We start from the raw sequence: 25,984 nt of genomic DNA, 5'->3' as shown, positions 1-25,984 counted from the left end.
TGTGTTCGGGTTGGGGCGCCTGGGTGGCTCCGTCGGTGAAACGTCTGCCCTGGGCTCAGGTCACGGTCCCAGGGTCCCGGGATCGAGCCCCGCGTCGGGCTCCCGGCTCAGTGCGGAGCCTGCTTCTCCCTCGGACCCTCCCCCACGTGTGTGCCCACTCTCTCGCTCTCAAACAAACAAAATCTCTAAAATAAATAAACAAATAAAATGGGTTTGGATTAGCAGGAAGCAGGCTTCTCTCTTGAGAACACACGGATGAGCTGCCCCTTCAAGCATGTCTGTCCCCTCAGGGGGCTCCAAACGCTCATGAGACTCCAGACAATTACAGGCAGGTGGAGGACCTACGGGCTGATGGCTTCCCCGCGGGCGCACTTGTGTGGCTGCAGCCCATGTTAACCTCCCCACCAAAGCCTCAGTTCCCAGAGTTACATTTACAGATTTTCCTGCGAAGATTCCCCCGGGAGTTCTCCGTAGTGCCTTCCCGGGACTTGATTACGGCAGAGGCGAGTGTCCGGTGACAGCCGACTGTATGGGGGCACGTGGGCGTCCCTGCCCCGCCCTCGACGAAACCCTTGGCCCTGTTACCAGACACTCCCTCGGCTGCGTCTGGCTATCTCCGAGCGGACTCGGGACCGCCAGGCACCACCGTCTCTGCTGTCACAGGAGGGCAGGGACTCCAGCCACCTGATGCTCAGCGAGACCCGCGGGTCCCTGGCCAAGTAGCCTCAGAAAAAGTCACACGTTTCCCAGCACCTCCTCCGTGCCTGTGCCGGGCGCTGAGGCTTCGGGACGCGCAGGAGATGCGATTCTCGCTCACCTGCCCCATCCGGGATGAAGCACTGGCCGCGTCCCCCACCCAACCCCCACAAGGGAATGCCCCGCGGCGATTCTCAGACACTGCTGGGGGCAGGCGGGAAGTGTGGGAGCGCTTCGGCCAACGGCGTGGCGGTTTCCTAAACAGACGCACTCCATCCTATGACCCAGGACTCCAGACGTCCACAAAAAGTTTGTTTCTTGCGGCTTCCTTCACGACGGCCCCAAACTGGAAACAACCAGTCTTTCCAGGAGGATGGAGACACAGGCCAGGTGCAGCCACACAATGGGGTGAATGCGCCACATCCCCACCACTCTCCTAGGCACCAAACATTGTGCCGGGCACCAGAAGCCGGACTCAGGAAGAGCTGACACCATGTGTTTCCATGATAAGACGCTCCGCATTATTCCACGGGGACAGGGTGGAGGTGGAGAGGGACTGGGCGTGCGGCCACTCTCTGCAGGTGACGAGGATATATCCCATATCTTCACGCAGTGTAGGTGACACAGATGGATGAGATCGTGTTAAAACTGAAGGAAGCGTGCCCCTGAGCCTGGGCCCCTTACTGTATGTCAACGACCCTCATTTTAAAGCACTGAAGTGGGAAGTCCAACAAAGCTGCAGAGGACAGGGAACAAAGGGCGTGTGGGGAGTGGGCACGCCCAGGGGGCGGGGCGGATGAGGTCTCTCTGTCGGAGGACATTCAAGACAAGAAGGTGAGAAGCAGGCAGAGGGAGCATGCTCCCGCGCAGGGCACTGCATGTGCAAAGGCCCTGGGGCTGCTGTCTGGGGGTGGCTGGGGAGAGCCCCTCCGGGACCACCAGTCCGTTTTCGGTTCACGGTCCTGTGGTCTGTCCGACCAGTTGGTCTGGGTTCTCTGCCTGCTGGACCCAGGGCTTTCTCTGGGCTCCATTCTTGGCTTCTTATTTTATTTTTTGTTTTTTGTTTCTTTGTCGTGGTGTTAATCTATACTATTTTCTTATATTTTATGCACATGTATAAACGGACTGTAATCTCTTCTTGGGGGATGGGAGGACAAAGCATGGTATCTTTTTTTAAATGTATCTTTTTTTTAAAGATTTCATTTATTTATTTGACAGACAGAGATCACAAGTAGGCAGAGAGGCAGGCAGAGAGAGAGGGGGAAGCAGGCTCCCTGCTGAGCAGAGAGCCCAATGCGGGGCTCAATCCCAGGACCCTGAGACCATGACCTGAGCCGAAGGCAGAGGTTTAACCCACTGAGGCAGCCAGGCGCCCCAGCATGGTATTTTTTAACAACAAAAAGTGAATTAAGTATGACATGTGAGCCGGCCCCGGTGTGCTTTGAGACTTTCCACGTGAGACTTTCCACGTTCTCCACGTGGGCCCAGCGATCTTGCCAATTCAACCACACCTCCAGCCCCTCCCTCCAAGAAAGGACTGGGGATAGGAGCGAACACTTAAACCCTGTCCCCTGGGTCCCCCCACTCCAGGGAGCTGAGTCCCCGGGGGAGCCTACATGAGGGGCATGAACCCACGTTCCTGGTTCAGGTCTCGGGCCTCATCTCCTGCCCACCAGCATGAGGGCATTGCCTACTCCCCAGGGTCCTAGGCTTCAGGGAGCTGGGAGAGTTTCTGCATTAGCTGCCCTCTGAACCCCAGCAGAGATTTCATCGGACACTGCTGGAGAGACGGGTCTCTTCCCAGGCGGCACGAAACACAGGCGACGCTCGGCCAGTCTTCAAGTTTGGTCTCCCACAGGGCCTATTGTAGGGACTTCCAAGGGTCATCACCCTTACCTACTAACTTCCTCCTTATATTTGGGAGGAAGGGAGAGAGGACACTTGGAGTAAAAGCACGTGAGCTCTGGTCCCTCCTCTGACACAACCTGCTGTGTGACCTTAGGAATATCGCTCAACCTCTCTGAGCCACGGTTTCCTTCTGTTACCAGGAAAGTGAGGGTGTTGGCCCTGGCGTTCTCGTTCAGGAGTCTCTGGAGGGGATCTGGGACACTTATTAGCTCTTCGAGGGCAGAAAAGCACCTGTTCCAATGCCCACTTATTAAATTCAATGACATAATTACTTAACAATTTCCCCTTTGACACAGAGGCTGGGGAGTCTGTGTGTGTAAATGAGGTGGTCAATCGAGGTCAAGACTCAATTTATTGCTCTGCTTCTAACCACTCCTGGAGGTTTGGCCAAGCGAGAGCTTAAATTGTTTGTATTCTTAGTCATAGATTGTTGAATTTACAGCCATGGCGAACTGTTGGTGGTGCTGACAGGGCCGGGAGTGCTGGTGTTGGCGCTCCGGTTAAAAAGGAGCCCACGGAGGACCCAATTCAGGAAATCCAGCCAGGATGGATTCATAAGCTAAGGGTTCTGATCTAAACCCTGCCGTGGCCCATTAAAAAGTCCCAGCACTCCAGACGCCAGTGTTAAAGGAGAAGCGGGGAGCTGTTTGACGGAGAAGCCTGACAACCCCTATCTCATCCAGGCCAGCAAGGTCAACATCACGGGCACGGGGCACGTGGACAGCATGTGCCCCGAAGCCACGGCACGCACTGAACCCCGTGGCCTTCCTCCCAAACACACAACCCCAGTCTGAGCCTGAGGAAGAAAAAAAAATCCCAATTAAGGGACATTCCACAAAAGAACTGCATAGTCCTCCGCAAAACAGCACGAAGCGGGAGACAGGGCTCCAGGCCGAGAGGCTGCGCGTGCCAAGACGGCAGGGACGAGGGGCCAGAGCACCATGAGAAGGCCAGTGAGGTGGTGGGTCAGGAGTTGGGGGTGCGCAGGGACCTGGAGACAGGTGGGCGCCACCGGCGGGACCCGCTGGGCGAGGGTGAGGAGGCCACCGGGAGGGGTGAGATGGACCGGGCCAGGCAGCGTGGAGGCGGCAGTGGCCCCGGGCTTGGAGAGCGTCAGGCAGGTCTGAGTTGTGCGTGGGAACCGGCATGGACCGGCCAAGGGCCGATGTGGGGATGAGGCACCATGCCTAGCTTTGTGACCTGCGCAGGTGTGTTGGCGGCAAAGTGACAGGAGCCCCAACAGAGGGCAGAGCGGGGGGTCCGGGGGCCAACACCACGCTCAGACTGAGTCTGCAGCCCGGGCCTCTCCCCCGCGCCCCGCTCGGCCCCGGCTCTGCTGCTCACGGTCCAGGAAACACAATACAATAAAAATGAAGCCCCGTCACGCCTTCTCCCCGAGCTCATGTCAAAAGCTCCATTTCCACCGCCAACGGGGCGTTCAGACGTTTTCACTGAAGTGCCATGTAAAAGCATCAGAAGTCATTAGACACCAGAGGCCGTACGTGGGCAGAGATAATTCCGGCCGAGTGTAAAAGGGAAAGGATTAAGTCTTGAGTGCGGAGGGGGATGTTTGCACACCGCGCCCAGAGCAGACGGGGGTGCAGCCAGAGACAGGGCTTTCTCTGCTGGGCCGCGGGAGTGGAGGGGGTGCATGCGGGGCCCGGGGGCTTGGACTCGGGGTGGGAACCCAGTGCCCCACCGAATGACAGGCCTGAGAGGAGCGACAAGAAAGCTAAGCCAAATCCCCAGGCAAAGCCTCCGCAGCACACGCAGGCCCCTCCTAGGGCTAAACGCATGAAACTAGTCATCTATTCACCTGACAGCCGCGTGACCCTCGTCAGCTGGATCTCCGAGGGTTGGAAAGCTTTTATAACCCTTCACCACGCAGCACGACAACTCCAACAACGCTCCCAGGGCTGAAGGCTGAGGGCCGGACGGCTGAGGAGGGGTGCGGGGCAGGGTCTGGAGGGATGAAGATCTCTCGACCGTACCCGGCCCCCTGCTGGGGCTCCTACAGCCACACAGCCACCCCCCCCCCCCCACCGAGGAAGGCCTTCTTTTCGGTGAGCTGTGGAGGCAGCCGCTGAGATGGCTGGGACCCCGCTCCGGTCTTTAATGGGCAGCCCTTACTCTGCCCGACTGTCCAGGTGTCCCCTGCCCAGCCAGGTGTGGTTATCCACCCAACGGAGTGGGAGCTCTTGGCCATGTGAGTGTGGGCACATTACACGCTCTCTCTGGGCCTCCGTTCCCTCCTCTGTCAAAAGGGACTCAGACAACTCCTTATTTAATGAGTATGCAAGGAGGTGACTTGAAATAGTGCCCGGGAGAGGACATGCCAGCAAAAACTGTCAGCCACCATCCATCCATCCACCCACCCACCATCCATCCATCCATCCATCCATCCATGGAGCTTGATCTGTTGCTGATGTGCTCTAAGGGAAGTGAGAGCTGAACCCCTCCTCCCCGCCCAAGGCAATAGCTCAGAGGTGAGGGGGGTGGGGCTGCTGGTATGGACCACCGTCCTCACACACAGCTTACTTAGACAAAATCAGGAAGCTTCCATAATGTAAACCTACATGGGCTATAAATTCCGTGCAAGCAAGTCCTGGCTGTCCTGTTATCCAGCCCCTGGCACTGTAACTGGCCCAAAGAAGGAGGATCATCTACATCTGTTCAAATCAGAGTGAATCGTGCATCAAATTACAGTGGTACAAGATAGTTCCTCTATTAGCCACAGCACAGAAGAGAAACTCTTTGTATGCACGAGCACATCAGAGAACATTACTGAGAAAGTAAAGACAGTCTATAGATGGAAGAAAATATTTGAAAATCATATACCTGTAAGGGTTTAACATCCAGAATATATAAAGACTTCCTACAATTCGACAACAAAAAAACAAACCACCCATTAAAAACAAAATAGGCAAGGGAACCGAATAGGTAAAGACTATATACCAATAGCCAATGAACAGATGCACCCATCGTTAGTCATTAGGTCACTGCAAATCAAACAACGGGACAGCATTTCACACCTACTCGGATGGCTGCAGTTAAAAAAAAAAAAAAAAGGCAAGATAACAAGTGTTGACGAGGATGTAGAGAAACTGGGACTCCCCTGCGCACGGCCGGTGGGAATGTGGCATGGTATAGCCCCTGAGGAAAACAGTTAGGGGTTCCTCAAAAAGTTAAAGACAGATCCAGCTTATCTCCTTCTAGGTGAACATCCAAAGGACTGAAAATGGGGACACAGACCGGAATTTGCACGCAAATGTTCACGGCAGCACCATTCACAAACCCCTAAAGCGTGCAAATAATTCAAGTGTCCGTGACGGACAGAACAGACGGGTACACAAGTTGTGGTGTTTCCCTGCAAGGGAACATTATGAGTCTGACACCCACTAGGACGTGGATCAACCTTGAAATGCACGGGAAGTGTCATATACCAGCCCCCGCGGGACACATACGGCGCGAGACGGGGAGGAGATGAGCGGCCGGGCGGGGGGAGGCGGGACCCACCGCGGAACAAGTGCTCCGATGCTGTTTGGGACGATAAAGGCAAGTTTTAGAAATGCTGGTGACTCTTGCACAACACCGTGAAGGTAACGGGTGCCCATATACCCTTACGACGATTGAAATGTTGTATATATTGAACATCCGTTTAAAAGAACAAAAGCCAAACAAAATAACCCAAACGTAATTCCCTCACCTTCTCCCCCACGACTCTGGAGAAAAACAACAAACCTGTTTTTTCCTGTTCCAAAAATCATGCCCCCTGTCTTCAAGCCTCTCTGACCCCCAGCCCTACATCCGATGTGTGGGACACTCCTGCCCGCTCCGTGAGCAGCGCATACGCAGAGCCCGACCCCCTCCCCCAATGCACGCCCTCAGCACCTGATCCAACCATCCATCCATCCAACCATCCATCCATCCATCCACCCTGGCTCAGGGTATCCTTCGCACCTGCTGTTCCTGCTCCCAGAATGCCCTTCCCCCACCTCCTTCAGGTAGGTAGGTGTTCCCACGTGTTCATCAATGAGGGCATCCCCGGAGCCCTGTTTATCCTCCCACTGACCCCCACCCCCGCCTCGCCTCGCTGCGCTCTACTGTCCCCTCATTTGGCTCCTCCCTGCTCTCCCTGTCTTCGTGGAACTTCTTGCCAGCGAGCACATTGGGTATTTCTCCTCCATGGTCAGGAAAGCTTCACCAGGGCCATGCCTTCCTCTGTTGTCCCCAAGCCCCCAGGACGCGGGCCGGGCACCTGGGAAGCGCTTTGCAACTGTTGTCTGAGCAGGCGAGCGCAAGCTGCAGGAGACAACTCCCCCTTCCCTCCTGGCCACCTGGGATCCACACCCTGCCTCTGGCCCAGAGCTGCTGTTTGACCTTCAACAGTGTCTCCATGCCTCAGTTTCCTCATCTGTAAGTGCGTCCAGTGCACGGAGGGAGTGATGCAGCAAAGGTACCATAACAGGGTTTCACGTACCACGCACGCAAGGGATCTGTCCGGGAACTTGGCTATCTGCCCTCCCCCCTGCTTTCCCTTCCTGCTTCTGTGCCCCGTGGGCCATCCGTGTGGTCAGGCTCTCGGGACATCCCAGCAGGGTTCTGAGGTATGCCCAGAAGTGACGGGGGCAGGCATGGTCCAGGGGAGGGGATGCTCACCCCCTCCTCTCCCCAACTCCACGTGCCCTTGTGGGAGGGGCTGATGAATAAACAGCTTACGAGTAATGAGGGAGCAGCTCAAGGAGGCAGCACGGGCATCGATCAGCCCAGGGAAGCAAGAATGGGCTGGTCCCAAGACAAGTCACAGAACACCAGGTTCAACTTTGCACCTGGGTCGTATGGACCGGAGCTTGTAGTTAGGGTGACCACGGCGAGCGGGAGGGTGACCATGGACCAGTACTCGTGCGGAGCAGAGACACCAGGCGGAAAAGCTACCGGGTCAAGCGTCCTCACAACCACCCTCCAGATGCACGGATAAGGCCCAGAGCGGTTAAGGATGTCGGCCCTAGTCACACAGCGGCTGGCCGCACGGCCGGGGCTCGCGTTGGGCACTCACTGCAAGAGATCCCGGGTCAGACCAAGCGAGGTTCGCCTGCACATGCCAACAGCAGCCTCTGGGTCTTCATGACCAAAAGAGCTAAAGCGTGGCGCGCTGCTGGGAGGGTCTGTCACAGTTTCTCGCACGCCCGCTGCGCTGGGACAAGGCACGCAGGGGCCAAGCTAGCAGTGGAGGTTGGGACACGGGTCCTAAGGTCTTACTCCTCTGAGCCCTGATGCCCGGAGCAGAGGAAGCAGGGAGACCCTCCCTCCACACCCAGCCCAAGGGCAGGAGAGGGGTGCAGAGTCGACCTGACCATCGCTGTGCCTCAGAGCTGACCCATCAGGGCTCCCCCCGAACCTCCCAGCTGAGATACGGCCCATCTCCCCACCTAAAGACTATGAAGACCAAAGACCAGGCCCTTGGCAAGCACCTGCTTGTGGGTGATTCTGCCTGCGACAGGGTGAGGGGCAGCCAAGGCCTCACAGGAGCGGCTCTCGGCTTGGAACCAGCAAGTACCGACTGTACGGACTCAGTTTCTCTGTCTGTACAATGGGGATGATTCCGCTCCCACCTTACAGGGTTGAATGAAGGAGTGAGTGTGCGCAGGGCTGAATTCTGTGCCCAGGTGGAGGCGAGAGCTTGGTGAGGAGTCCAGGGCTCCCGTAACTGGCTGCGCACAGAACAGGCCAAGTCCACCTGGGAGCTCGCAGAGGCCGTGGGAGACAGCAGGCCAGCCTGGCCAGGAACCCCCATGCCCCTCCTGCACCCTGCTCTGGCGGGCAGGCCCCCTCTCTCTTCCTCCTGAGCCCTTAATTTGAGGAGTACGCAGTGTCACTTCTAGAAAGAAGCCAAACTGGGCTGTTTCAGGAGCAGACGTCACAGTAAGTTTCTCCATGGGAATCCGGAGAGAAAGAAAGGAAGAGGGGCTGCTGCGCGGGGCTGGGGGAGGAGAGGCCGGGGAAGGAGTAAGAAGGAAAGCTTCCCATGCTATAGTTAGCAGCTCCCAGTTGCGAGGGGCAGTCTGATTGTAGGGTGCGCTATCCCACCGAGGGCGCTCCGGAGGGTGGGGCTCAGCCCCGCAGCCGCGGCCACTGTCCCACTGGCTCCCGGCTTTATTCAATAACCTCTGAACTGGGAGGGAAGATCATCCAGGAAACACTGCTTGGGTCATTTATTTTAGAATTATTGGTATAAAAATATCCAGGGTCGTGATTTATGCGCAGGGAGGGGCCCAGGAAGTCAGGGGCTCCCCCTCCCAACTCGGGTCAGACCTCATTAGTCTCCCCCTCTCCAGGGTCCCCCCCGCAGCACCCCCCCCGCAGTTTCCATGATGACTTCAAGTCATAGGAGTTACTTTATATCGCAAATAAATCTCCAAAATAGCACGGAAATATTATGTGTATTAATAGCGCCTGTAAAAACATCCGAAAAGCTTCCATCCGCCGGGGCGCGGACGCCGCACGGCTGGGAGAGGCTCTCCCGGGACTGGGGACGCGCGGCCGGCCTGGCAGATGCCCGCCCCCAGCCCGGCCCGGCCCCCGGTGGTCCGTCTGCCGTCTGTTTGTCCGTGGCTGACCCCAGTGACCTGCCGCCGCCGACCGAGGCCCCCTCCCGCGCCCCTCACTAGGGAGCAGCAAGGGGCCGGCCCCGCCACCGGACACCGGGGTCCCCGTCTCCTCCTGCCCCTCGTGCGCCGCTCAGTCCCGGGGAAGCGGCTGTCCCCGGGCGTCGCGACGCCAACGCCGCCCGCCGCGCTCAGGGTCCCTCGCCCCGCCCCCCGCCGCTGCCCCCGGATACTCACGGGCTGCGGGGGCTTCCTTGGGGGACAGCCCCTCGAGGTCGATGTCGCCCTCCAGCATGGCGCGGCTGAGCTGCCCGGTTCCGGTGCGCCCCGGACGCGCGGCGTCCAGGAGAGGCGGCGACAAAGTCACCTCCTGAGGTCTTCGGCGGCTCCGAGGGCCGGGGGTCGAGCCCAGCTCGGGAGGGGACCGTCCCCCTCCTCCGCCCAGACGCAGGACGCGAAGCCGCGCGCGCCGGAGCCCAACTTGGCCGCCCTCGCGCACGGCCGCCGCGCCGCTCCTCCCCCTGGGCTTTTTGGGCTGGGGGTCCCGCCGCCCTCCCCGCCCCCGGGGCTACCTGCGGACGCCGCCCTCGCCCCGCCCCGCGCGCAGCGCGACGCCCCGGCCGCCACCCGGATAGCGCGCGCGGGCGCGGGACGCTGGAGAAGAGCCGCGGCGCTCGGCCCGCGGGCCCGGCCCGCCCCCGGCCTCCCGCTCCACCGGCCGCGTCTCCACCCGCCCGGACCGTCGTTATCAGTCCGGGCGGCCCGTGGGGCCCCAGGGGGCCGTGCGCGGCGCCCCCAGCCAGGGCCCCAGGGAAGGGGTGCTGGCGGGGTGGGGGTGGGGGGCAGAGACCCAGTCCCGGGAGAAAGAGGCACTGCCTGAGCAGACGCGTGGGTGGCCCGGGTTCAGCCTCAGTGGAGGGGACTCGGCCCCCTCCCCAGGCGGCGGGACCCTCCTTCATCACTGTGGCCCAGGAGGAGGCCCAGGAGGAGGCAAGCCCAGGGATGGGAAGGAGATACGGAGGTTGCAGGGCAAGTGCCTGGCCTGAGCTTGAACCCCCAGCCTGTGCAGAACTTGGGTATCTGGGTAAAGTGTGAATTGTCCCCGGTCGGGCGGCCGGCGCTTTGAGGACTGTAGTTAAGCAAGGCGAAGAGAACTTGGGTGGGGGCTCTGACCCACACCCCCGGGCCGGCTGAGGGCTGCAGGGGTGGGGAGGGCAGGTGTCCCTCTGCAGCCCTGCTTGTGCTTAGGATGCAAGGTCTGCGATTCAGCGCAGGCGCTGTGGAGAGCTGTGAGAGTTGCAGGCTGGGCGCCTCCTGCAGCCACCAGCGCACACCCGTGACACCCCGGGGTTAACACAGTAAACTCTGGGGCAGAGCTGGCCTAGAGCAACGGCGAAAGCCGCTCCCTGACCACGGCATGGGGGGTGCAGGAGGAGGGCAGCCTGGCCTTTGGGAAGGTCGGCCCGCACTCTGCACCCCGAGGAGGAGCCAGGCTCCTGCCTGGTCCAGAACTGCAGACCACCTGCCACGTGACAGTCCACAAGCCACTGGGCTGTAGCTGGCCTCAGGTGGAGACAGACCCAGCACCCCCCCCCCCCGGGGCCTGACTTTGTTCACAGGCAAGGAATCTATGCATCCTTTTTTTTTTTTTTTCTTAAAGATTTTATTTTTTTAATTTGACAGACAAGTGGGCAGAGAGGCAGGCAGAAACAGAGAGAGGAGGAAGCAGGCTCCCTGCTAAGCAGAGAGCCCGATGCAGGGCTCAATCCCAAGACCTCGGGATCATGACCGGAGCCAAAGGCAGAGGCCTTAACCCACTGAGCTACCTGCTTCCCCTTCTCTCTCTGTCTGCCTCTCCGCCTACTTGTGATCTCTCTCTCTGTCAAATAAATGAATCTATGCATCCTTGAGGACGGCCTGCCCTCCCTGAACCCCACAGGCCTGCCCTGGGGGGAAATGCTCACTGGTAGTAGCCACAAAACCGAAAAGAAATGTGTCCTGCCCCACATTCTTCCCTGCTCCCCCTACCCAGAGCCTTACGCACGGAGTGGAGAGTCAAGCCTTCCCCCTCCTAGCCTGGGAGGGAGGAGGTCACCTGCTGTGGTCTTTAGTATTTATCTCTTTGCAGTCTGCACTGAGGAGCTGGGAGCCCAGGCCCCAGGTAGGATTTGAAGGCTCATCCCATGGAGGAGTTTCCAGAAAGCTCCCAAAGGTGTGGGCTGGGTACCCCGATGCCTGTCCCTGGGGGGTGGAGGAGGGTGGATGGCTGTCAAGTACAGTGGGGGGCCCTGGCTGGGGGCCACAGGGACCTCGCAGAGCGTTTGCCTCTGGCCCAAACCACCACCGTGCAGGAGCGGAGATAAAGACTCATTTTTCTTGGAAGAGTCTGATGGCCAGTGTGGTACATACCGCCAGCCCAGTTGTATAAATACACAGAGAAAATGTTAGAGTGCTAACCCTGGAACCATGAACTATCAACCAAAAAAGCTCAGGGGGGAAAAATGTGAGTAGGTACCAGAGCTATTTTTAGGCATCATTGTTTACCTTTCTGGGGGGGGGAAGGGCTGGCCTATTGTATATTTAGCCAACGTTCAAATGCACATTATTTAATGCCTTATTATTAGCAGAAATATGTTAAACAGCCATTAATAGATGTTGATTCATTCCAGCTCAAGCTATTTTTCTTCTTTTCATCCCCTTGGCTCCGGTTAAGCTGTGCTCTGATGTGAAACCCTTCGGCCGACTCCGGCATATGCAGGAAAGCCGGCCGGAGCTCCAGACTGTTTAAAACGATGTTTGATCCAATCCAGTTGAAAAAGATATTTTAGTAAATACCTGAACTCACTCACTTCTGCAAAGATTGGCTTCGGCTGTGAGGTTGGCAAACGGTGCAGTGCCAGGACAGCGGCAGGCTGGGGAGCAGGGGGCCTCTCGCGGGGTCTGAATGGGCAGGGAGTGCCCCGGGAGGAGGGGCCCCAAGGGCTCCCCGGGCTCATTTTGCGGGAGCCCATTTTGCGGGAGCCCCGGCAGTCAGGCGCATCCTGCCTGCATCGGGAAGATGTTTACATCAAAAGCAGAGCCGGACAAGTGGACTGGCGTGGGGAGGTGGCACGCCTCCGGCACAGCCATCATTACAGGGTACGGGCATAATCACGCCACGCCATGCTTGTAATTATGGGACATGGTTTCCCTTTTCGGTGGTGAGAGGGGGAGGGCAGTGGAGGAGGCAGCTCCCGGTGAGGCCGGGGCCGGTGCTCCTGCCCTGGGGTTGGCCCAGGTTTAAAATAGGCTTTGCAGGGTGAGGCCCAACCCACTGGGACAGCCTCAGTCTCCCCGATGCCTGGGCCTTATCACACAGGAGGGCCGTACTAGAGACTCTGGGGCCTCCTCGGAGACGCTGGACAAGCCCACGGCTGAGGCCAGCAGCACTTGGGGTCTCCACAGCTCCCAAACGCCGCTCAGGAGCAATCCAGAGGCCAGAGCTCACTTGACTGGCTGAGTGTCACCGCGCCTAAAGCCACCGCTCTGCAGAGCTCCGTGTATCTCCCGCAGTTCCCCCGGAGGACCCTTGGAGAAGCCAGGAGATGCCCGAAGGCCACGTAAATTCTGTCCCCACCGTCCTCCATCCTCTGAATACAGACACGGTCATGGTCGTTCCAACAGTGGCTTCTTGTGATCTCAGGAGGTCTGTTCTCAGTTCAGCCGGGGGCTTGCAGCACCTGCTGTGGGTAGGGCCCCGACTCAGGGTTGGTGGAGGGTGGGGTGTACGATGAGCAAGGGAGGGCCTGGCCCCAGAGCTGGTGTGCCATCGGAAGGGACACGCCTGGGGCCTCGCAGTGGGTCACAAAGGGACCCCAGGCTTGGACAGTTGCTTCTTGGAACTTCAGTCTGTGTCTCTACAGGAAGGACCTTGGCAGAGGCTGCTCCTTCGAGAGGTTTTGCAAAGCTTAAAAGAGGATCCAGCTTCCAGCCCAGAACCTGGTGCGTTGTAAGGGCTGGTTTGGCGGGGTGCTGCTGTCTCTGTCATGCTGGGGTCACAAAGGCAGGACCACGTGGTAGAAGTCGCTCCCAACAGAGCTGGGGGCTGGCGGTGGCTCCTGACCTGCAGGCCAACAGAGCGGGGGTGGCTTTCTCTGGATGGAGGGGGGCTTTAGGGCAGAGGCCAGGAGGAGATGCAGAGCTGGGGCAGCGGGAGGAAGCAGACTGGCCTAGCAGGTGGGGGGCATCCGGTGAGTGGCAAGGCAGAAGGTGTGGCCAGATCAGACCAGGGCTCTGGGGGGCTGCCCTTGGCAGGACAGGTTGAGGCTTTTGATAAGATAAGAAGAAAAGACACAATGGGATGAAGTGAAATCCACATGACATGAAATGAACCACTTCAAAGTGGACAGTTTGGTACATTCTTGATGTGCGACCTTCGCCACTGTCTGGTTCCAGAACATTCCGTCCCTCCCGGTAGAGCCCCACACCCCGTGGCAGCCCTCCCCACTGCGCTCCCCAGCCTCAGCCACGGCTGCTCCCGGTCGCCCCGGATGGCCCTGACCTGGACATTCCGCATCCCTGTGGTCACTGCTCCTCACACTGTTTCTTTTTTCTTAACGGTGTCCACACATGATTTCTTTTTCGTCATCTTCTCGAGGTTCATCCGTGTTATATATCAGAATGTCGTTTCATTCCGTGATTGGTATTCCGTGGTACGCCTTTGTCACATTTTTGGACCCATGTGCCCACTGATGGACATTGGGGCTGCTTCTAAGGAGGTCCCATTAAAGCCCCATTAAAGCCAAGGCTCCCGGGCAAGGCTGAGCGGTGCAGACAGCCCAGCTGGACACCCTTTGGCTCCGCACGGCAGACACAGGGGCTCGGCCTCCGGAGGGCGTCTGTCTCCATGGGCTTAGCCAGCAGAGGGGCCCCCAGACCCGGCGAGCCACCCGCCCGCGCTCGCCTCGGGAGTCTGTCTATTTAGGAAGCACTAAGACAGCACTTACTGGGTGCCGGGCCCCGTTCCAAATGCTTGATAAGTATCCGCTCCCTGTGGCCCCTTCCGTTCCATCCCCCCTTCCAGAGGAGGAGCCCGGTGCTCAGAGCGCGGCAGGCACAGAGGCGTGAGTGTGGGCCGAGGACTCGAACCCAGACAGCCAGGTCCGGAGCCTGGAGCCCGGAGCCCAGAGCCCGTGTCCAGACCCTCCCACCCCATACCCCGTTTTGAGCCTGACCCGGGATCTTCCTTCCTATTTTCTTCAACCCAGCTCGCTTCTCAGTAACCTTTTCACTGTTACTTTTATTGTTTGATTACAGTAAAATGCACAGGATATGAAAAGCACCATCAGCCACGTCGGAGGACAGAGTTCTGTGGCGTTAAGTGCACGCACACTGTTGTGTGGCTGTCACCACCGTCCGCCTCCAGAACTTTCCGTGATCCCAAGCCAAACCCCGGAGGGGGCGGCTGGCCTCCTGGTACCAAGCTGAGACTTGCCTGGGGCGTACTTCAAGTGACCAAGAGAGACCAAGAAGACTGAGCTGTGTCCACACCGGGCGCCGTAGGGCCCCGCGGCCCGAGTCCCTGTGCCGCCTAGAACTGGTTCCCTTTGCACCGAAAGTAGGTTTGCGGCACACCCGTGACGGGGGGCCGCATCCAGGGAGATGCCAGAAATAGCGGCCTCCTCTGTGCAGGACGGCGAGGTTCTGTGAGCCTCGCTGTGGCTGGAGAAACAGCCACAGGCACGGAGCTCTTGGGTACCACGGCCACGCAGGCCTCCCGTCTGCTGTTTGACATCTGTGCTGCCTCAACCATAGGGGGCATGGGTTCTCGTCCCCACTGACTGCAGAGGAAGCGGAGACCGGGGCCCAGAGACCCACGCACCCGAATCCGCACAGCTGCCCAGTGGATTCTAGAACCTTCTAGTCGACTCCAGAAGGCTTTCTGCCGCACCATGCCAACTCTCTGTTTGGACTCAACACGTTACAACAGGACAATAAGGCTATGGTAACGATAGAAAAACATTCTATTTAGGCCCTTTAATGCGCTGTGTCCGAAGTCCAGCTGGGGCTCCTTGGCCTGTCCTCACCCTTCCGCCTGTTTGTTTGTTTGTGGGATGAGGTGGGCGGAGGGCCCGAGGGAGATGCTCCCCAACAGCCTTCCAGGTATGACTAACATCCTGCGCCTGTTTACCCGCAGAGGCCGCTCCTGTCCCTCGAGTTTTGGGAATTAAACAGATTCCAATGAATGGTGCAAATATTTACGCTCAATGCCTCATCAAAGAACACACAGCCTGGGTTTTTTGGGGGTTTTTTTCAGAGTAAATGACACCAGTGCCAAGGCTCTTGGCCATAAACCAGAGGCGAGATTATGGGTTCCGGTTATGTGTTTAAGTGGTTCAAAGATGGTAGATTTATATAGAAAGTCCCTTTGTAATTCAACACATCTGGTGGTTTCTTTCCCCCCAAAAGGTCAAAGGCGAGCTGCCTTCCCTCCGTGGAGATGACCAGACGTCGATGACAAAACGCTTCCGGACAGGAAGACGGCTTCACCTGGAGTGTGGTGTTAAGACAGAACAGTCTAGAAGTCGGTCTGCCATCCCTCGGGGAGTCTGCTTGGTAAGGCTGCTGTGCTTTGCCCACAAAAACTTGAGACACTGTTATCTGATCGGGGGGCCTGCCTGGCACAAAGGCCCATCAGACGGCCTGGAAGGTGAGCCCTCCTAAGAACGGACGGGAGGCCTCGGGGTCCTTGTGGGGTTTTGCCCAGGAGAGCAGTTTTGACTCCAGGCCTCACCCTGTTCTTCAGTGTGGGTTGGGGGATCGGGATTCCCAGGGAAAGAAAACACCAGGTCTAGCTGTCCTTGGGGACCCTCACCTGCGCCGCCGGCCCTTAGCCGGGCTCCTTGAGCCTCCCTTGGCGAGGTTCCCTTCCCCCTCGGCCACCGTATGCAAATGACAGGCACTGTGAGAGGAGACAGCTCACAAAACCTCTTCTCCCTCGGGCTCCCGAGATAAGGCTTTCCCAGACCTTGGGAGGGAATCTGAGAAGGACAAGTCCAGCTCAGTTATCTCCAAAGGGCTCAGAGCCGGGAGGACCTGCTGCCCGCGGTGCCCGGGGCTGTGGGGCTCACAAAGCCACGTCTCAGGGGACAGGCCTGACCAGGAGTCGGCTTCCAGTGTCCCTGAAAAGATGAGGGTAAGCGCATGTCCCCAGGCCACCTTCTGCTTTTAAAGTCTCCGAATGCAGCCTCAGGGCTCAGGGCTGGGCCAGTGGGGAGGATGGGCTGGCCTGCTGCTCCGGTGCACCGGATCGGAGATCGGATCGTAACCCTGCCGCCCCCTTGCTCGTCTCTGGCCTGTGCGTCCTTCTGCCTAAGGCCTAGGCGGCCTTGCCGGGCCCGCGCACTGGGCTCTCGGTGCTGGGCCCGGGCGGATTCTGCAGGACCAGGCCCTCTTGGGCACGGCTCAGCCTTCGCCGCGCTCACTGTTCCTGCGGTGTTGGCGCGTATGCCAGGCAGGACTCTGAGATCATCCCCTGCTCCGGGGGCTGCGTGACAGGTCAGCTGGGGACCAAGCCCCCCTGGGCTCTTCAACCCGAAGGATTTAATTGCATTGTGAGGGAGCTGGGTGCTGCCTTCCCACTCTGGGCAATGGCTCTGCCCAGACCCGGAGAAGCAGGGGAGAGTGGGCTACAGATGGGGCTCACACGACAGACGCTCGGTGTCCCCCGGTCCTGGAGGCCGATGTCCGAGATGCAGGTGTGGCAGGGCGGGTCCTCTGAGCCCTCCCCCTCCCGTGTGGACGGCCGTGCTCCCCGTGTCCTCACGTCCCTCTGTGCCTGTCTGCGTCCTGATGCCCCCTTCTTCAAGGACCCCTGTCACACCGGATCAGGGCCACCCCGGAGACCCCGTCTCAGCTCGATCCCTTCTGTGAAGGCCCTCGCTCCAGATTCAGCCACATTCTCAGGTGCTGGGGGTCGGGACTCTCGACATAGGACTTTGGGGGCACGATTTAGCTCCTACCAGGTGTAACAAAAGGACGGTTCCCAGAGGCTCGGGGCAGGGCAGGGGGTCAACAGGAGGCGTGGAGATGCCCCCAAGCTAGCACCGGGGGAGGCCGGGCCGGAGGAGAGGGCTGCGGCCTTCGGAGTGGGAGCCTCCACTTGCAGGAGAGGCCAGAGGGACAGACAGCCAGTCCTCTGTTCTGACGGCCAAGTAGGTGACAAGCAGACACATAAAGGGCATCTCCCCCTTCCCAGCCCTTCTCCCAGGGCACAAGCGGAGCGGAGGGCGAGGGCGCCGGGGCCGGACGGCGGGGCTGGCCGCCCCGCGGATGGGGCTTTGACTCAGGCCACGCGGACGGCTTGATTCACCAAACACAGCAGGACAAGCTAAAACAAACACATCGATCGCACGCGGTGCTCCCGCCAGCCAGGAGGCTTCCCGCGGATGGCTGTGCCGCGCAAGTCGCCCAGCTGGTGCGCAGCCCCCAGCAGCTCGCGGGGAAGGACCCGGAGCCCCTCGGGAGCAGGCGTCCGGGAGAGCGCGTGGCCCGGGGCGGGTGTCCCGCAGCGGCCACAGGCACGAGGAAGCCCCGAAAGACGGGCGTGCACGCTCCCAGCGACTGGAGCGGGGGCTGTCCTTCCGGGCCCCCCAGGACCCAGGGGCCTCTGGGCTGAAGGAGCCCGAGTGGCCCGAGAGGGGAGTCCGGGGGCCTGCCCTGGGGGTCGTTTCTACAGAAAGACACCAGCTCCTGACCCCCCAGCTTCCCAGACTGTGAGAGCCCGTGGGCCCCAGAGGAGGTCTTCTTGAGTCTCCTTACGGAGGGAGGGTGAGCTTTGGTCACTTTGGGGAAGGGCTGCCCGGCACTAACTCCCTTTCCCACTCGGGGACCCCCTGGGTGGGATGCGGGGGGATACGGAGCCCCTCTCCTGTAAGGGGGTGGCCGGCCCTCCAGCTTCGGCTCCCGGGTGGCGGGGGTCGAGGTCACATGACTCCGGTGTGGCCGCTCGGACCTGCCCATGAGCATCAGGCCTGGCTCCCGAGACGCCACGGGGAGGACTGCCTCGGGCCGCGGGCAAGGTCGGGGCTGTGGCAGGGAATCTTGCGAGGACAGCGCGGAGTGGGGGCACTTGCTCTTCCCTTCATTCCCGCCTCTCACGGGGCCGTCCGTCATGTTCTTTTCCAGACAACCACGGTGGACTGCTGTTGCTCGCAGCCAGGGGCCCAGAACCCCGGAAAGTGACGTCTGCCCTCGGGCCCCGAAGCCCGCTGGTCTCAGGCATCTACCTTCTGAGCCACTGGCGTGGTCGTGTTTTGTGGATGGTCTGAAAGGGGCTGTGGTTCCTGTTTTCTTTTAGGACTGGCTGCTGCGGGTCTCGGGGACAACTTGGGGCGGTGCCTGGAGCAGGCGGTTAGGGCGATGGGCCACGCGCAGTTGAGCCCCACGTTCTCCGATCGGGTGCAGGGCCAAGTGCTTGGGGCGGGGGGTCCCGTGGGCTAAGAGCCTGCTGACTCGCACCCCCTGCCCCTGCCCTCTGCCAGCTCGGCGACCTTGGGCAAGCGTGCTTCTCCTCTGCCTCCGTGTGTGCGATGGAGGTCCGTGTGGTGCCCGCTCCCACACTGTGGTGCAGAGCGGGGGAGCAGGACGGGGTAGGACACTCTGTGTCTGGCCCACAGCGGCCCTTCCGCTCGTGCCCTATTTCCAGAACCTTATTGTCCCTGGGCCTCCTTGTTTGTACAAAATCCTAAATCATTGTGTTTCTTGTGGAAGTTTTAAAATCTCAGCAAACCACACAGGGCACCTGGGCGCAGTCCGACTCTCGGTTTCAGCTCCGGTCGTGATCTCAGGGTCATGAGATCGAGCCCCGCGTCGGGCTCTGCGCTCCGTGGGGCGTCCGCTTGAGACTCTCCGTCCTTCTGCGCCCCTCCCCGCTCTCTTGCGTGCTCCCCCACCCCCTTCTAAAATAAATACATCAATCTTAAAAAAAAAAAAATCTCGGAAAGCTAACTTAAAACCATTTGAGAACAAGGGACGATCCAGAAAGCAGACGCTCCAGTAAGAACATGTGGGCCGACCTCTTACGCCCCCCGGGAACGTCTCCCCAGAGCTGCCAGGCCAGGGAATTAAAAGTATTTTTTATCTTTAACAGAATCTTCAAGGACCCATAGAAAATACTTAGAAAAGTGGCGGACTTCAGGCAATAAATATTTATCGAGCGGCTCCTTGGCATGGGTTCAGGTGCTGAGGGCACAGGGCTTTTGAAACATCTTTGCCACGCAGGAGAAGATCTTTGTACGCAGGAGAAGGAGGAAAGGCAGTGATATCATGTTGGTGAGCGGGGGATTTTGAGGAAAAAGGACGCAGCCTGCAGGGACAGAGAGCAAGCTGCCACAGACGGGAGTTACGAAGGGACACGTGCCCGTGGGCCTGAGGGCGGGAAGGCGGGGTGCTGTGCAGCCATCAGGGGAGGACCGTCCTGGGCCCAGGGACAGCCGTGCAAAGGCCCTGAGGACAGCCGGCTGCTACTTCTGCAACAAGCTTAATGCTCTCAGAAACGCTGAGGAAGAGCAGGGAATCCTCTCAGATTTACAAACCCCGTCCCGAGGCAGGATCCCAGGTCAGTGTTGATAGGGCGTGTTTGCACAGAAATATCTTATCACGACGCAGTGTGAAAGCGACAAGAGGCAGTCGTCAGGAGTGGTTTTACGGCTCTGGGAGGCTCTGGGAAGATGACACACGTCATGTTAATCTCAGGGTTTCACAGCTTGCACAGGCAGTGAAGGCGGGGATCACGGGCCGTTCGCCCGGTGACTGGATGTGTCGTGCAGTCACAGCACGCCGCGTCCTGCCGGGGCCACGGGGTATGTCCCCGCATGTCCCCCCACCCGCTCAGCGCGATGACCCACTCTGCCCGCAGTAGACCAGGAGGGCGTGGCACGAGCGGGCCAGCCCCCCAGTGGTTTCCCTCCGCTTGCCTTCCCCTGTCTTTTCCAGGGAGCCACTTACACCCACAGCCGAGCTCACGGGGACCAACAGCCCATCCTACAGATGAGAGACCGAGGCTCTGAGGGAGGAGGGGGGAGAACTAAGTCCCTGGCCAGGACAAGGGCTGGGGAACCTCTGGAACCCATGCCACAGAGCCCTGGTTGTCCCCCGGTATTCACTTTTTGCCTTTCTCTTAAAAGAACTAATTTTTAGCTGTCCTGTAACCTCCTGAACAAAGCCAGCATGTCCCAGCTTCCTTTGCTGCTCATGGTAGCCATAGAACTAGGTTCAGGCCAGTGAGGATGAATGAAAGCTTATGAAGAACTTTCATGGGAGGACAGCGCCTTTCTATATCTTCTCTCTCTCTAGTGCTGGAATGCAGACTTGATGGCTTGAGCTAAAGCAGCCATTTTGGGGCATGAGGAGGATGCCTTTACTGAGCACAGCGGAGCAGCCTCAGAGAAGGACTGTGGTCTCTGTTGACTTCACGAAGCCCCCTACCAGTCCTGGGATCCTCACAGTCCTGCATCTGGACTTGCCTTAGTGAGAGAAAGTCAATCTCCCGTTTTTAAAGATAACTTTTCTGTCCCTTGCTGCAGAACCAACAGAGGCCTTCCCTTCACGGTGGCTGTTTATGCAAGTCCCTCATCATGACAGAGATGAAGAAAGAGCCCCAGAGAGAGGGGCGTGATCTGTCCAAGGTCACTGAGCTCCACTTACATAAGCATTTCATTTCAAAGCTGCCTAAAATAATTGCTAAAGCAAATAGCCCTCGCCTTCCGAGGGCCAGCCAAGACTGTAGCCCAGCGAGTTCACAGGAGGTCTGATCGATGAGACTGGGCACGCTTTGAAGGCCTTTGCCACCCTCCACTGTGGCTGCTGTCAGCCCAGCTCTGCCTGCCCCTCGGGCAGAACCAGGTTCCTTGACCCAACTCTGAGAAATCGCTCCCTCCCAGTCAGGGTCTGGGACAGCTCTGATGTGTGACGTCCCCCGGGCCAGGTTCCCCTCCGCAGAGAGAAGCCCCCACAGGACACCCCCACAACGGCTCCTCCTCCTGGTTGTCTGCATTTCCTGTTGCCAGAGCCTTTTTCGAGACCCCGAGACCATGGCAGCACCCCCCACCAAGCTGCTTCTGATGGTGATTCTGAGTCTCCCTTTGGGGACCCTTCCTCTGACCGATGAGAGGGTGACCCAGCTCATTCCGGCCACCTTCTCGCTGTTGGGTCTCCCAAAACTCCAAGCTGCCTCTTCCACCTTGTCCTGAGATCTTAAGTGGCATTTCATGGCTTCTCTTGGCGACAAGAGGGACGATTTCTCAGTAGAGTCAGATACTTAGGATGTTTGTCTGTCGACAAAATAGGGGCCGTAGCCAGAGGGAGGCCCTTCCCAGACACAGCATCAGACGCTGAGCCTCACCACGGAAAAGGCTGCCCTGTGTCCCCTGTCCTTCCAGTTCTCTGGGGGTGGGGGTGGGGGGGTCCAGGCTCATTTTGCAGAAGAGGAAGTCGGGAGCTGAAAGGTTGACGCACCCCAGGCCACACCTGCCAGGCAGACCCGGCCCTGGGATCAAGCCCCGGCCGCAGACCACACCCCGCGGACCCCCGACCACCTTTCGCAGCCTCCACCCTTGGAGAAAGTCTCCACACTCGGCCCTGGAAAGGGAACCACAGGACTCTGGGCACTTCTGGAGAAGGGGAGTGTCCTCTCACTGCCGGGCCCGCACCCCTGCGCCCGGTCAGGGCCCGCCCGTCCCCCAGAGTCCTGCGGCTGCTCCACGTCCCGCAGAGGAGCAGGAGTCCCCTCAGCCAGGAGCTGTTTCGGGCAGCCTCTCCATCCTGCCTCCAGCTTCTTAATGGCTCAAGCATTCACTCTACGATTCCCGGAATTCCTCGACCGGAACCTGCCTCCTCTTTGAGCCTCGGGCCAGCCCTCCCCCGGGGCGCCCGCCTCCCTGACCGCAGAGCAGAGTCACCGCGGCTCCGGCATGGCCGTCCGGGGACTACCTCGTGGGAAACGGGTCCTCGGACCGTCTCAGCGTGGGGGTCGCCAACACTTGGCAACTCTCTCTAGCTCTTCGAGGGCTTCTCGGGAAACGTCTGACGCCTGATTCACATGCCTCCTCCCTCTGCCTTGACTCTCCAGCACTCGGAGAACAAACCAAGAATAAAAATGAGTCCTTTCCCAGTGAATTCTCTCATTTTTGCAAATCCTCACTCTGTCTCCCTCTGCCCTGGAGATGAAGGGTCACTCCTGGGCTGGAGGGGGTGGATCCGGCCTTGGCCAGGGCAGTCTGCGGGGAGGGAGCCCCCGATAGGCTCTGGCCTCGGATCCCTGAGGGGGAAGCACAGAGTGGGGGCCTCCAGAGCCCACCCCCTCTGCCCCCTGCTCCCGGCTGGAGTCCCCTCTGGGGAGCCAAGGAAGCTTCCTCCTCCGTTCAGTCACCCATCCATGCAGTGGAGATGCAGTGAAGCCATTCATTCATTCATTGATTCATTCCATCGGGGACTAAGCACAGGACAGAGGGTGGGGCTGGTCAGACGGACCCAAGTCTTAGACTTGGTGGCTGAATTCCCATGAGACGAGAGGTCGGCTCTGTTCCAGAAGGGCCCTCTGCCCTGCCCCTGTGTCCCCAGCTGGACCCGATGCCAGGAAGGGCCTCAGAGGCCCCCCTACCCCCCACCCCCATCAGGGTCTCCCTCTAAGAATCTCAGACAGGACACTAATGGCCTAGGAATGTGGAGCTCACTGTTCTCCCTCCCGCTGAGGGCGGGATGCGGGCCAGCCAGTGAGGGGGGCTGTTTTGGGGAAGCGGAGGGGCAGTGGGGTTGTGGGGGAGGGGAGGTGGGTGGGGACAGGATGGCTGAGTGAGAGCCCCCCCGCGTGCCTCATCGGGCAGACGGTAGCTGCTCAGTCCATGTTCCCAGACCGGAAACTCCCCGTGGCACCGGAGACGAGGCCCCGTCCCCAGCCCCCGTACCGTGTCCGCTCTGTCCACGGCAGCAAAAGGCTCCGTGGTTACGAGAGGAGGCTCTGGAGAGAGGCAGCGGGGCCCCTCACAGCCCTGCCCCTACCTGCTGGGTGACCCTCTAGCTGGTGGCTTCATCTCTCTGGGCCCCAGCTTTGTGTAATATGGGATTGAAACAGCCATTGGTAGGAGCCATGCCCTTCCTTCGGGCTCGACACTGTTACTAGTCCAGTTTTACCGAGGAGGGAGCCAAGCACAGAGAGGGGGAGCAGCTTGCTCTAGGTGGCCCAGCGGACAAGTGAGAGTCGGGTCCAAGGTAGGGGTCTGGCCCCAAAGCCTTGGCATCATAGTCGCCCTCTTAGGGCCCCTCAAGGCTCAGTGGTGTCACAGCCTGAGGGCTCAGAAGGAAGCCCTGCAGGCAGTTAGTCCTCTGGGACTCTCAGGGGACAGGGGCAGGTGGCCTTCCAGAGACACTGGGCAGGTGGGGACATTTCTCAGAGGTCACGCCCGAGAGTGGGGTGCTCCTGCCTGAAAGAGGTACAGACCAGAGGCGAGGCCGACCGTCCCACAGTGCACAGGACGGCCCCACGACAAGCGGCGGGCCAGCCCCAGATGTCAATAGTGCCGAAGCCGAGAATGTGGGCCTGTGGTTACTGCTCTCAGGAGGGGCTTGCCTTCTGGAAGTGTCCTTGCCTTAACCTACCCCGGTCAGGCCTGCCACCGTGGGGGTGCTCTCCCCGCCGGCGGGCCTGGGCACTGCCCAAAAGCCACATGCATGGGGGTCTAGAGGGCAGAGCGGGTGTCCAGCCTGGGCCGACGGGGCTGGCAGTGCACGGCGCTCCCCGGACCCCCACCCCGCCGTGGACCCGGCGGCTCCTTACTGGTCAGCAGAGGGTCCAGTGCGGTCTCCTCCATCCGGGCGCCCCCACCACGCACTCTCCTCTCGTGGGTGCCGGCTCGCCAGCAGGTTCCAGAACAGCTCTGTATTGGAATCTCAGGCACGTTGGCAGAGGCCACTCCCCAGGGCGAGCAGGTTTGCAAAATGAGTCAGCGGGGCAAGAGGACTGGCCACCAGGTGCCAATCGTGAGTTAATCATTAACACACGGACACCTCCCTGGGATCCCCAAGGACCCTCAGGACTGGCCTCAGCCAGCCTCGACAGGGGACCTGGGAGACCCGTCCCATCAGGGTCCTCCTCGGTCGGGTTGTCTGCTGAAGGGGAGGGTCGGCACCCAGGGACCCTCTCCCCCTTCAGCCACAGGACTTCCCTCCCCCCTTCAGCCACAGGACTTCAGCTCCATCAAGTCAGAGTCACGGAAGGTGTGGGCCCATCTCACAGCCCGTACCGGCGACAGTCCCTTCAGAAATCCCCTTCCCTAAGTGCCTCTCTAAGTGTTTCCCACGCGGTGCCAGGCCCCTGACATTCATCGTCTCCCTGGACACCATCCCGACCCTGCACGTGATAAGTTGTGTGCCCATCTCTCCGGGGGTGGGCTGAGGCCCCACAGGTGGCTGTCCGGTGAGAGGCCTGGCAAGGAACAAGGAGGAAAAGGACTAAATCATTTCCTCCTTTCGGGGCTCTCTTTCCTCCGCCGACTCCCAGGCTGTTCAGGGGTTAAACGAGGCCACACACCCCGCGGACACCGGAGCGCACAGCAGGCGCTGACTGTTTTCTGGGTCCTCAGCCTGCGTGTCCGGGCCCAGGATCCCAGCCTGGTCGGTCACTGGTGTGGAAGCCGGCGGCCCGGGTTGGGTCAACGGTTGTCGGGCGACTTGGCCAGAGCCCCGGGGAGGACCATCTCAGACCAGATGGGGCTGCGTCCCAGGGCTGTGCTCCTTCATCCCCCAGGAACGTGGACGGAGCATCCGGCATTCCGGCGACGGCGACGGCCCTCCTGACCGGGGGACGGATGGCGGGGGGTGGACAGGTCGGGGGGCCGGTGAGCGAGTGCGGGGAGGCCTCTCCCCGGGGGTGGGGGAAGCTCTGAGTCAACGGGGCAGGGGGACCCTCAGGGGAGGGTCAGGGCAGGAAAGCTGAGGACTGGGTGCTGCTCCCCTCCCCGGAAATGAGCTGCGGCCTCAGGACTTTTACTCCAAATCTCTCCCGGCTCTCTCGAGCCATGAACCCATCCTGCTCCCAGCTCGACTGAAAAAAAAATTTTTTTTTTTTTTGGATTTTATTTGTGAGTCATCTCCACACCTAGCGTGGGGCTCGAACCCACAACCCTGAGATCCAGAGTCATACTGTCCACGGACGGAGCCAGCCGGTGCCCCTCAAAGGAGGTTTGAGGGGGGTGAATCAGAGCCTGCCGTGCGGAGAGACGCGGGAACACGCTTCATGCGTTCTCTTTTCCGGAGAACGTTTCCTGCGCACCGACGCTGTCCGGAAGGGACGCTGGGGGCAGAGAGCTGCGGGGCGAGCAGGGCACGGGGCAGGGCAAGGGTCTCGTGGTTCAGGGATCCCACTCCGGGGCCTCCGTTGGTTGAGCGTCCGACTCCTGGTTTCGGCTCAGGTCACGAGCGAGGCCCGCGCCAGGCTCCCCGATGAGGGGGTGTCTGCTGGAGATGTTCTTCCTCTCGCTCGGCCCCGCCCCCCCCCCAAAATACCAGGTACTTCTGTTTTCGCCCAAAGCCTGCAATCAAACCTTATGGGCTCTCCGGCCTTTAAATCACACAGAGGGGAATTCAAAGCCAGGTCCTGCCCCCCCGTGGCCTGGAGGCCAGCTGGGGTCACCTCTCCGGTCCGGCGGTGTATGTCATAAGTGATGAGTGGCTGTTTCTCTAAGAAAGTGATAACCGGCTGTGGGCAGAGTTACTGGGCGTCGGGAACAGAGGGGCGCAGG

At 59.8% G+C, this 25,984-nt stretch overlaps 1 protein-coding gene and 1 long non-coding RNA gene across 11 annotated transcripts in view; one reads left to right on the top strand and one right to left on the bottom strand.

Moving 5' to 3' along the window:
- The window catches only part of ANO1 (anoctamin 1), a 150,445-nt gene extending 126,292 nt beyond the window's left edge, over window positions 1-24,153 (bottom strand). For 4 of the 10 annotated variants that reach the window (XM_082749156.1, XM_082749157.1, XM_082749159.1 and 1 more), the window contains exon 1: window positions 9,447-9,736. In XM_082749156.1, the coding sequence (XP_082605282.1) occupies window positions 9,447-9,504 (58 nt within the window). In that variant the 5' untranslated portion in view covers window positions 9,505-9,736. Of the gene's footprint in view, window positions 1-9,446; window positions 9,739-24,021 lie in introns of those variants that run through there. The other 6 variants (XM_082749153.1, XM_082749155.1, XM_082749158.1 and 3 more) reach the window with 4 other exon arrangements.
- On the top strand, window positions 10,907-19,291 carry LOC309840448. The gene is made up of 8 exons (XR_014298603.1): window positions 10,907-11,370; window positions 11,923-12,086; window positions 12,762-12,894; window positions 13,112-13,190; window positions 14,505-15,350; window positions 15,657-15,897; window positions 16,265-16,383; window positions 18,375-19,291. It is a non-coding gene; the product is annotated as an uncharacterized lncRNA (long non-coding RNA).
- Window positions 24,154-25,984: the final 1,831 nt, after the last annotated feature.

Source organism: Mustela nivalis (assembly GCF_964662115.1).
Source record: "Mustela nivalis genome assembly, chromosome: 9".
In the NCBI taxonomy this organism is placed as follows: Eukaryota; Metazoa; Chordata; class Mammalia; order Carnivora; family Mustelidae; genus Mustela; species Mustela nivalis.
Note: the sequence above shows the minus strand (reverse complement) of the source record. Positions and strands in the feature narration are given on the sequence as shown.